The sequence below is a fragment of the Alligator mississippiensis genome, chromosome 14, assembly GCF_030867095.1.
Source record: "Alligator mississippiensis isolate rAllMis1 chromosome 14, rAllMis1, whole genome shotgun sequence".
Lineage (NCBI taxonomy): Eukaryota > Metazoa > Chordata > Crocodylia > Alligatoridae > Alligator > Alligator mississippiensis.
Genome location: NC_081837.1, coordinates 32,281,211 through 32,293,357, shown reverse-complemented (window position 1 = coordinate 32,293,357; position 12,147 = coordinate 32,281,211). Strand labels below are relative to the sequence as shown.

The 12,147-nt window shown below is 48.4% G+C and overlaps 1 protein-coding gene across 3 annotated transcripts in view; it reads right to left on the bottom strand.

Moving 5' to 3' along the window:
- KIF21B (kinesin family member 21B) overlaps positions 1-12,147 on the bottom strand; it is an 81,380-nt gene that overhangs the window by 46,204 nt on the left and 23,029 nt on the right. For all 3 annotated transcript variants that reach the window (XM_019492577.2, XM_019492578.2, XM_019492575.2), the window contains exons 2-3: positions 5,657-5,879; positions 4,967-5,149 (exon numbers count right to left, since the gene is read on the bottom strand). In XM_019492577.2, the coding sequence (XP_019348122.2) occupies positions 4,967-5,149; positions 5,657-5,879 (406 nt within the window). The remainder of the gene's footprint in view (positions 1-4,966; positions 5,150-5,656; positions 5,880-12,147) is intronic.

The following is a 12,147-nucleotide window of genomic DNA, read 5'->3' as shown; positions in this document are numbered from 1 at the left end:
CAGCTTGTGCTGTGAGTGAGTGCGATGTCTCACAGGAACACAAGTGCCAGGACCACCAGGCCACTGGCTCTCCTGGGGTGGGGGTTACGGCTGCTTCTCACTTTGACCAGAAATCCCACTGTAGATCCAAGAGCCCTTTCCAACCAGAGCTTCATGGAAGTCAGTCCTTCCCCTTGCAAGTTTTCTTTGCACAAAGCTGCATTTTCAAACAAACAAACAAACAAACAAACAAGGCTCATCAGAAAAGGCCCCAGCATTAGGCCAGGCTCTCGCCCGCCCAGCCCCTCCACAGGCATTGCGGGGTCAGTGCTCTGCTTGCCAGCTCAGGGCTCCTGCATCAGGGAGCTCGCTGCTCCTGGCCTACTAAGCCTGGTGAGTGGATTCGCTGCAAGTAGCACAAGCGCTCGGCTCAAGGGGCTGGGGAGAAATGACCACAAATGATCTCTGTGGATAAAGGCTAATCTGTTCCACCCTGTCCCTGGGGGAAGCCAGCTCCTAGAACAGTAAAACCTCCCCTTAAGGAGCCTACTCAGGGAGGGGAGAGTCACAAGATACAGATCAGCCTGCAGCTGCAAGGGCTAAACTCCCTCAACCCTGCATGCGGCCGCTTCCGGAGCGCTAACTGTCGCCTGAGCTACAGCTACAGAGTCTGCTACGTGCCGACAGCAGCACCTTTCCTAACAGCGGTGTCCACGTCCCATAGCACTGAGGGGCAATTGCTTTGGGGAGGAGGAGAATTTTGCCCATAAAGAAGGGGCAGGCAGAATCCCCTAGAATAGCTACCCTGGGACAGCCCCCTGCATTTCACCACTGGCTTTGCAGGGAGTCTAGGGCTCCCTGGCACTGTTCTGGCCTGCCATGCAATCCTGGAGCTACAGGCAGCTCTGTCTACACCAGCAGTCTCCCACCAGTACAAGTCCACCGATGACGGTAACTGGATGCAGGCTGGGATAATAGACAGTGCATTGGACCAGGGCTCCAGGCACCCAAGTTTTGTTCCTGGCTCTGCCACAGGCTTGTGAGTGACTGACAGGGACAAGTCATTTCCCGCCTTTGTGCCTCAGTTTCTCCACACTATAATAGTACTGACTGCCTTTGCGAAGCGCTCTGAGGTCCATGGAGGAAGAGTACCTGAGCACTGCCTACGCTAGGGGCTTCTTACCACCACGACAGAGCTCACTGCCCAGATCAAGCTGGGCAGAGCAGGCTAAGGATACAAACAAGCAACTCTGAATATACTGAAGCAAGTAATCTGGAGGAAACTCCTGCCCCCCAGGCCTCTTGCAGCCAAGGCACCAAAAGTCTTTGAAGCAAAAAAGCCAAAAATATCCCAAATGAAAATATATATATTTTTTTTAAAAATTGGCTACAAACAAACCAGAACTCCACAGGCAGGGCAGGGCCTCTGCAAAACAGCTCCAGTGCCATTAACCCACGCAATGCCGCAGCCTCTGAGGTCCTTCCAGCTAATCCAGCAGCCTCATTGCTTTGCCAAAGCCACAGGCACTGAAGCCAGAAGCTAAGCACCCACTGCAGCCACCACACAGGCCTCCTCCTGCATGACTGCAGCATTGGGCCTTCTGAGTCTGTGGCCTCTTGTGCTGAATCCAAGCAAGCTCAATGAGGCCAGGGAAAGTCCCAGATCCTCAGTTACTTCAAACAGTCACAGCGAGCCACCCAGATTTACACAACCCCATCCACTGATTGCTGCTCTCCCAGAGGGGATGTTGTTGGGAGGAACTGAGGTAAGGGAAATCCAGGCTGAATAGCAGGAAAGACTTCCTGACAACCAGGTCAATTAGGTCCTGGGAGCTTATGGGGCTGAAATCCTACCACCCTAGGTGTTTAATGAGCAGGCTAGGCTGGAGCCCCAGGGAACGGGCTCCCGGGAGCTGCCAGCCAGGGCAGCAGTGTGTGGGCTAGATGGGTTTCATCCTGTTTCCCTGACTGCCTCTCTCTGATTCTCTAGCTCCCTCTTCAGCTATAGTCAGGGTCCTTGCTGGGGGTCTGCTACTGGGGAGCCACAGCTACCAGCACCAGCTAACTGGGGGAGTGGAGCTCTTCACTGTTCAAATAACCTTGACCCTGACAAAGGGATTTCAAAGAGAGTTGAGAAGAGTCAGGAAATCCTCCTGTGTCTCACTTCCATCCCAGAACAGACGGCTTAGTGAGTGAGCTGTTCCCCAGCTACAAATCCTTGGGAATGGAGCCATGCTGCCAGGTTCTTTAGATCTGGGGTTGGGTTTCCCAGAAGAGCAGGGGAGGGTGCAATGGAAGCTGGGAAGGTTTCCCAAGGGGCCAAATGGGGATACAGCTGATATCCAAGAGCAAGTACGGATACACTCCGAGTCATGCAGGCACAGGTACCTGACTTCACATGTCCCGAGGGAAAAGCAGAGGCCCAGGGTGACTCTCCCAGCAGCAAGGGGAGGAGACTCTAATGGATTACATCTTATCCAAACACTGTGATTCCAGTTCTGGCCCAAGCTTGGAAGTGTGCCCTTTGGCAAGCCACTTCCTTGCTCTGTGCCTCAGTTTCCCCACCTGTAAAACAGGCTATCACTGTTAATCTATTTGGTGAGCCTGTTGCAAGAACGAAGCAAACAGCACCTCCAAGGTGATTAATGAGGCCATTAAGAGCATGCAGGGGCAAAGGCAGAAGCAGAACTTGGAGCCACCACACTCCCTTCATTCAGTCCTCTCTAGTCACAGCTGTGAATCAGATGCTTGTCCTTGCCTAGGGTTTCTGTCAAAGAGGTGTTTTGGCGTTATGAACAGCCTGAAGGGCACTGAAGCTCAAGGCGCTAGATGTAGTCGAGATGTATGGATCCTGTGAAACCATGCACAGGAAACTAGTAAATAGCACCGTATGGATTTCTCGTGAAATCTGTGATAGCCAGTTTCTCTGCTCAGGTCACTAGACACAAAGGTCCCAATACATTCTCTCTCTACAAGCATGGTCAGAACAGCACACACAAAGCCAGTCCTGTACAACTCTCCTGACATTTCTGGGATGATGCCCTGAACTCCTGCAAACAGAAAGCTTTTCAGGATACTTAGTTTAGCTACAGGCTCCCTTCAAAAATTCCACCACAGAACCCACTCCAACTCGTTCCCATCCTGGCCTGACAATTAGGGCACCTATACACATGCAGGGAGGCTGCTTTGACGTGCTGTAATTACGGTGCATCAGAGCAGACTTGATTAATCAAGTCTGCTGGAGTGTGGTAATTACCGTTACATGTATTAGTGTCCCTGCGTTGAAAACTGGTGGCAGGAGCACTTTATCTAAAGCTCAAACAAGCTTTAAAGTGCCCCCACTGCCATTTTTCAGTGCAGGGACACTAATACACGTGATGCTCCAGGTGCTTTAATTGGAGTGGCTCTTGTAGCCACTCTAATTAAAACGCCACCCTTCCTCCCCAGAGCACATATATAAAGACCATTAATGTTACAGGGGGCATGTCTACACTGTGCCCTACAGCGATGTTGTTATTGTGCTGTGCTTTAGTACTTCCTCTTGGAAGTACTAAAGCACGGTGCAATGACCTGTAATACACCGTGCACGTGGTGCATGGTTATTTTTAGCACCTATTTCACCATACCGGCGCGCTATAACAACGCTGCTACGGTGAAGTAGCTGCTGGTCATGTGTAGACACCTGTGGATGCTACATCACTGTAGTGTGTCACTATGGTGACATAGCATCATATGTAGACGCATCCGGTATGTTTTTTCCTCATGTTCCACCCCAGACCCAGCTGCATGTTGCTTCTGGGTAAAGTGAGTTTATACCAGTGATTCTCAACCAGGGCGCTGTGGCACTCTGGGGTGCATTCAGCTCCTTTCAGGGGTGCCATGGGGTCTAAGCAGTATTAGCACCGTGAGGTGTGCAAACATGATTCACAAAATAACTCCAGAGATTTCAAACAGGAATCCATAATGTTGAAACCTTTCTGATCTGTTGTGGTCTTTCTGAGTTCTTTGCAACAGAAAAGGTGCTCTATTAGTTTTCTACAGTCAAAGAACGAGTGAAAACTAAGATCTGGCATTTTCCTCGATGCTAATGAGGAGTGCCTTGAGTCTATAAAGGTTGAGTGCCACTGGTTTATATGTACATAGTCTACAAGACACAACAGGCCCATTCCAGATGAATGGCACTGTAGGAGAGTGTCTATTAGTAATACAGGCATGATAAATCATGGCCTGGAAATGGAAAAACACAGTGAAGAGGTGGGAAGGAAGCCAGTGCATTATTTCCAGGTAACCAACTAAGCTGATGAGCAAGAGAGATGGAGGGGGTGGGGGAAGAACCATAACACTTTTGCTTAACATAATTCCCCAAAGCAGGGGTGGCCAGTCTGCAGCATAGGTGCCATGTGTGGCAGAAGAAGCCCTGGTTTGTGGCATGTGGCAGACTGGGGAGGGGACAGGCAGCACTGTGGCAGATGGGTCTGGAAGCAGAAAGCAAAACAGCAGAATGGACAAGAAACACAGGGGAGAAAGCAGAGCAGCAGATCAGGAAGGGGAAGGGGATTCAGAGTGGTAGCTGGGGACAGCACAGGGCAGATTGGTGGCACCTTCCAAGAAGGCTGACCCACACTCCCCAAAGGATGGCATTTCTTGTAGCTTTCCCTTTTTCTAGCTTCCCATTTGGAAGTTTGGACCCATGTCAGCTGTAGGTGAAAGAGTCTGCCAGAGAACTGGCCTTGTTGACTGGCAGAGTGAGCAGAGACAGGCAGCTTGTTGCTGCCCTGAGAAACCGAAAGGTAAAAACCATCAGCACTGTGAACACGGGGCCAACAGCACGTGCTGTCTTTAGCAGGAAGCAAGCAGCTGTGGTTTGCAGTCCTCTGGGTCCAGGCACAGTTCCAGAAGAGACGCTCTCACCCCACCCCCTCCATCAGTAGTAGGATAAGAGCTTCATGCTTGACCCCAGGTCCGGGGCTCTCATGCATGCACCTACCTCTAGAAACTGGGCGCTGACTTTGAACTCCGGGGCTGCCACGCCTTGGTCCTGTGCTGCCCGCTTGCGCTCCTCGATGCCACTGAAGAGGTGGGAGATAGCACGTGGGATTATCCCCTGCTCCTCATCAGAAATGTTCATGTCAAAGCCAGTGCCCATTGTGTACGTCTTACCAGCGCCAGTCTGAAAGGGGCAAGACACAAGCAGTCAGACAGCTGCCCTATGGCACAACATGCAGAGTATGGCAGAGGGGCTTCAGTCCTGGACCCAAACCACCCAGTGCTGCCAGTAGCCTCCACTACAGCCTGTAGCTTCCACCCAGCTATGGGCTTCCCACACACGCATGGCTCCACTGATGCCCAAGCTGCACTTGCTGCCTCATTATTCTAGTCCTAAGCTCCCCCTCCACTAGCCCTGCCATAACCCCAGACCAAACCTGCAGATTCCCAAACCTCAGTTATTCTTGCCCAGACCCTCCAATAGGTTTGGCTGATGCCTCAATCCCAGCTCCCTCCCCTCTTCTATCCCAGGTCTAAGCCTCTGCCAGCAAACCTCCCCACAAACCCGCAGCAACACCTACCATCTCCCTGCAGGAATCTCCCCATGGCTTTGCTGGTGCAGGGCTCAGTGGCTAAGCAATACACAGCATGGTTACACTGGCCAAGACACAGAGACAAGGAACTCCGGTACCTGTCCATATGCCAGCACAGTTGCATTGTAGCCTTCAAAGCAGCCCTCTATGAGCTTGCCAACACAAGTAGTATAGATCTGTTCCTGCCACGTTTCCAGGTCAAAGACAAAGTCATAGGTGAAGGCCTTGTCCTTTCCCAGCAACACCTGGGGCTCCCCTGGCGTTACTGAGGTGCAAATGTGGCATCCTTCAATCTTCTCTTTTGACAGCTGAGGACGGATCCTGCAGAGGAAGGGACAAAAAACATTTAAAAGAGGGGTCAAAACAATCTTATCCCTCCCAGGGCAGTCTGCAGCATGGAGTGCCTCATTGCATGGGGTCACTCTGCCTGACACTAGAATGCAGCCACCTCTGGGTTGGAGTTGCAAAGTCTGGGCTGGGAATGCCACACCCCAGGGAAATTGCAGGATGCAGCCCATAGGTGGGAACTGGCACATGGCCAGGTTTAAGTGCCCTACACATTCGTTCCAGCCCAAGGAACATTGCTTGTCCTTCTCTCTCCTGCACCAGGTGCCTGAGGGAATGAACCAAGCAGGTGTTTCCCTAGTGGGTCGACATGAACCATGCTCTGAACAGCAGTTCCCACCCCAGGCACTTCTGCTCCAGGTGCTAGTCAGCCAAATTCTCTAAGTCACAGTGGACCAGTATGGATTGCACTCTTCCTTTCTTCCCCATCCTCCTTAGCAGGTTGGACAGACTCCTCCCAAGCAGGCTCTGAGATGCATGTTGCACCCAGCCAGGATGGGTGAAGGAAAGATCTGCTCCAGGGGTAGACTAGGGATGGTAGAGTTTGGAGACCCTAGCTGGTGAGGTGTGGGAATGGGCCCTGTGGCTTGCTTCACTGAGTTCAGGGCATGGAGAGAGTGGAACAATTGGAGTGGGGAGCTGTCCCTGGGGCTGGGTATTGGTGGGGGATGTTGAGTCAGGACATAGCTAGTTATTAGAAGGACAGCTTTTATTAAACAAGCAGTGCAAGGGAGCTCATTGATAAAAGGTACCAACATAAGGAGGCGAAGGGGCAACAGAGTTCTGGCCATGTACCAGAAGACTAGTTACAGCAGTGGGAGGGATTGGGGAATGATGCAGTGTGGGATGCCTGGAAGACTGACCGGACTTGTGTCACGGACCACTTGATGTCCACATGCAATATCAAACCAACTCGCAGTCAGTTGGTTCAAAAGAGGACCTGATTTTCCAGGTATACTTTTGAACCATTCTAAGCAGCTTTACATTGGTTTAAACAGGTTTGCCTGTCTGTCCACTTGATGTTTAAACTGCACTCTAAGCCTCGTGTGTCCACTGTCACTGTCTATATTCTCCCCCTATTGCTCTTCCCTAGAGCAGCTGCTCTCAGAGTTGGTTCACCTGGGGGCTCCCGTTGCCTCCTGTGTGGTTCAACTCCAAAGCTTCCCCTTTCCCTCCCCAGTCTTGTGGGCTGGACTCCTCTTTCCATTATAGCAGGGCAGGTCCGTTTGGTAGTAGCCACCTGCCTGCTTGTTACTTCTGTCCCCTTGTTTTAGAGCAAGCATTAAAAAAAAAAAAAAAAAAAAAAAAATCATGGTAGCTTTTAAAACAGGGATGAAAAAAAGCCCCACAAACACAAAAATGCAAAATAAATAAATAAATAAGTAAATAAAGCTGATCTTTTCTTTCAACCAGGAACCCATTTCCCTCCCACACCCCCCATTCCATTCAAGTTCAGATTCGGCTGACACGACAAAATTACAGTTCAGATTCAAATTAAAAAAAATATCCACTATAACCAGTTTTCCAGTTCTGGGCTGACTCATTGCCACTGGGCCTGCCTGGGCAGGTGCTTTAGAGAAAATAAATTATCTCAAATTCATCCTTGAGAACAGTTAAATAAGAAATAAGCGCCATTCAGGATTCAAAACAAGAGCTGGAGAGGAAGCCATATTGTACTAGGGCCATGGGTGGAGTAGGACCACTAGAAGCCCTGCCTGTCCTACTAGTGCCATTCACCGGAGCAAAGATACCATACAAGTACTGCAGTGACAGAGCACACTCCTCTCCAGGTCTCTTGCTCTCCACAAAATCAAACATATTCCCTGCAACAAATAGTGTTTTGGAACCAGAACTGTCCCCTCCATACAATACCCCCCAGCTATAACCCAGATACCACCCTAGGAAATAATTCCCCTTTGTTAAATGCAACACAGGCACTTGCAAAGCATTTTATCACATAAATAACTGGATTCTTTATTTATAAACTGGAATACCAAACAGCTGCTAAAAAAAAAAAAAATGTGACAGCACTGCCAACCCCCAGCACCCTCAAAATCATGAGACTGATCCAAGGAATGAGGGGGTCTGTTTATTGGATTTTTGGAGCCTTGGAGCAGGGGGGCATTCAGTTCATATGCCTTGGCACATATAGCTGTAGAAGGCTTAGTGGAAAAAATAGCTTATATTCTTAAAAAAACCAAACCCCCCCAAGAAGAATAACTTCTTCACAGTTCATGAGTCCAGACTCTGGAATAGACTCCCAGCAGGAGTGGTACAGGCACCTACTCAGGAGATCTTCAAAAGGAGACTGGACACTCCCCTTGCTGGGGTTATTTGACCCCCGCAGTCTCTCCTGCCCAGCTAAGCATCTCACAGAATCCAGAGACTCCAAGGCTTGGACTTTGTGAACAACACCAGGTACCAGACTCAAGATGGTAGCAGCAGTGTTGCCGATGATCTGAGTGAGCAAATGGTACGCTGGGATAGCACTTTTAGATATGCTAAAAGCCCCAGGGCCCCCAATCCGAGTGGAAATCTTTAGGCACTATGGAAATATAAACATTAATCAGTGAAATGGCAACAGCAGTGATCACAGACTCATGTTTTATTAAAATGGAAAAAGAGGGTTTTGTGGAGGTCTCAAGCCCACAGAGAGCAGATGCCAGGAGGTCTTCACTTACCTGGAAGAAGTAATAGAATTAGGGTCTTGTTGAGCCCAAGCCCTTTGCCTCTACTCATTTCATTGGTTAAGTGCAAGCTTTATCTTCACATTGCCACTCATTCATCCTTCCCCCTGTCCTGCAGCGCAGCATATTAACGATGCCCAGCTCTTACAGAGCTCTTGTCATCAGTGCACACTGCAAGGGCAGATCTCCCCATCTCTAAAAATGGGGTACTGAGGCACAGAGTCAGGAAGTAACTTGTGTGTGGCCACCCAGCAGGACAACAGCAGAGCCAGGAGCACACGCAGGCATGTCCTGCTGTTCAGTTCAATTCTCTATCCATGGAGCTACACTAAAATAAAAGATGTTGACTTTACCCACACAGAAAGCAACTACACCAGGGGCAAAGCACAAGAGAGTTAGGTCTTGTTTGGTTTGGGGGGGGTATACTTAGCTCTGGGGATGAAGCTATTCTAAGAATGGGAACATCAGTCTCATCCTGGAGGAGGTTTATTTATAGGATTTGAGAGAAGTGACTCACCTGAATGCCTGATACTAGCAAACACAAGCACAAAATTAGAGAAGAATAGCTCAAAAAGAGGTTATTCTCTGATGTCACTAAATACAATGGAAAAGCAACAAACCTACAGAGAAGCATAGAAGCTCATTCACAGAAGTTTCTCACTAGCTGGTTGAGAAAGAATTTTAGACAAACAAAAAACTCTTCGTAAGAGGATCCAGTTGTTAAAAAATTCTGTGCGCTTTTTTTTTTTAATATAAAAAGACATTTGTTTTGTGAAAAATCTCACATTATTTTCTGGGAGGAAAAAGACAGTTGGATAGAAAGTTTGCCCACTAGTCTATTTATCATAGCAGTAGGCTGCACAGAAGCCTGGTTTGAGTGTATTACATCAGAGAGGATTTTGGCCTTTGTTTCTGGTGTTCAGAGTGGTCCACACTGGTAAGCCTTTCATGAGAGCCTCCCGCCTGGCTTCACGACCTGGAGTGCGGTTTGGTACAATTTCAAAAGGAGGAGGCAGGAAGAAATGTCTATGTAAAATATCCTTCTCTTATGAACTGCCCCCCCCCCGAAAAACAAAAACAAAACAAGCACGAAACACCCCCACTTCTTTATTTTGTACAGCACAGAAAAGAACTAGATATCCCATTCATGGGCCTGGACTCCAGTTACAGAATAATGTGCTATTCCTTCCTCTTAGACATTTATTTACTACCTAGATGTATTCATGACTTCCTGCACAAAGGAACAGATCTGATGCCAAAGGTTCTGCATTCCCATCTCACCTTCTCATCCATGAGTTATCTGCCAACTAAATAAGCTGGTTATCTGCAGTACCCACTAGGTCAGTTGACAGGCCTTTAGCCTTCTCCTGAATGAATTGCCACCTGGCGCTGTACAGCCCCAACCCATCACGGTTGATACCATGGCTATCCAACTGGCAGCCCTTGGGGCCCCCAGGCTCCCACCCAGCCACTCATTCTGCTATAAAAATTAAGACCCATGGTTTTAGCTATGGTCTCTAATTTGGAGTACTCCACTTTTGAAACACTTGGGGCCCAACTTCCAGAGCCCACTTTCCCCATAGGTTTCACCTCAATTCCCTGGTGATCAGATCTAAAAATCAGACCTTGTTATAAAGAACTGCACTGCCTAATAACTGAGGCAGCCAAAGCAAGAGGCTTAGGTCAGCTGTATGTGTTCATTGGCACTGCAACAAGGAGCTCAGAAGTAACTGGTAGTAAGCCACCCTCCCCTTCCCTGCCCCAAAGGCTCTCTCCTGCCAGGCATCACAGTCCCTTAAGCAGCACGTTTTTGCTCCCAGCCCCGATCTGCTCTTACCCCATGACTGCTGCAGGCTTGTGCTGCACTGCCCAGAGAGGATCACCCAGGGATTCCTGCATTCAGCCCCATGACTACTGTTTGAGTTACAGCAGATCGGAGAGCCCCACACCTTGGTTTATTCTCTTTCAGTGCTGGAGAGCCCACAGCAGGCCTTGGCAATCTGTTCCAATGGTTAATCAGGCCATTATCACTATAAAAGCTAGATCACCACACTGTACATTTACGTTTTGCACTAGTAAAAGCTGTTTCTCATCATGCAAATTTAAGGCTCAAACAATGCTATTAAAAACAGTAATTAAAAATCAACTAGAGATACCAATTCTAGCACTTAAAACACATCAGGGAAAGACACAGGCCCAAACCAAGAAAGACTGATGAAGCCAACCTCTCCCAGGCCAGGCCATCTCAAACAGGAGGGTAAATACCTACATAGAAGCAGAAGTGTACACGCTCTCAAGTTGCAAATTCGCATACAATCCCCATTGAAAAATCCTCCCATTACATAAAATACAACAAGAATGCCCAGATAGAAAGCACTCGGGGAATTAATGGCAAAAAAGTTTCCTTTCCCAAATACTTTTATTAATTCCTGGTAAACCATGTTGGCAGAAAGGGACTCATGCCTCCAAACCATTACAGCAGAAATCTCATGGAGAGGAGCTTTTCAGTCTCTCATTTCACATCTTAAATTGTTAATAGCTCACAGTACACAAAACGGCTGCCACATCCAAACCCACGGAGCCAGGAGTGGCAATTAGCACCCATGATACCATCTGCACCATGCATAGTTTGTGCATCAATTCACAGAAGTTCAGGGCTGGAAGGGACCTCGTGAGATCATCAGGTCCAGCCCTCCTGCTCGGGGAAGGAAAGTTTGAGGGATGGAAGGTGATGCAGAAATGTCAAATTATCACAAAACTCTCCCTGCATTTGGAGTCCCGTGTCCAAAACTCTCCCTGCATTTGGAGTCCCGTGTCCCCCCCCCCCCCCCCCCCCCCCCCAATCAAGAATGACAGATTTGAAATCTAGGCTCAATTCAGCTTAGTGCCCATAACTAAAGGTCACATTTTCAGAAGAGTTCAACAATTGGAGCTTTTGTCCTGAATTATTATTTATTTTTAGAAAAAAATCTTTTTAACCAACATGTCCCCCGTCCCTTAAAAATGTGACGGTTTCCAAGAGATTTGTTTTTTCGTTTTCAGAGGGAGAGGTGAGGAAGATCTCAAATTACTTTTTTTATCAAAAACATTTTAAGTTTTACAGAGATTTTTCCCCCCTCTAATTAAAGTGATATTTTTTCACTGTTGCTTAGAATAACAAAAAGGTATTTATGGCCTCCTGTACTTATCATCCGACATGCACAAATCTTGCAAAGACTTGGTTGAAAGAGGGCTTCAGGGAACACAGCACTTCTAAGTACCTGTCCCACCTGTGACCCCAGAGCTCTTACAGTCCAAGCTGAACTGGGGAGAACAGGGAAGAAACACAGAGGAGGCAGGGACTGTGTTCAGGGGGATGGGGGAAAGGAGGGACTACTGGAATAAAACTAAGTAAAGAAAACTGAGGCCAAATATCAAGACAGGCTGGTAGAAATCCTGGGCAGTACAATGAAGAGAACTGCCCCCATTATGCAGTGTGACAAGGTGCACTGGCAATCTAGGTTACTGCATAGCCCTAATACAGAGACTTTAGCAGAAAACAGCAGACCTGGACTGAC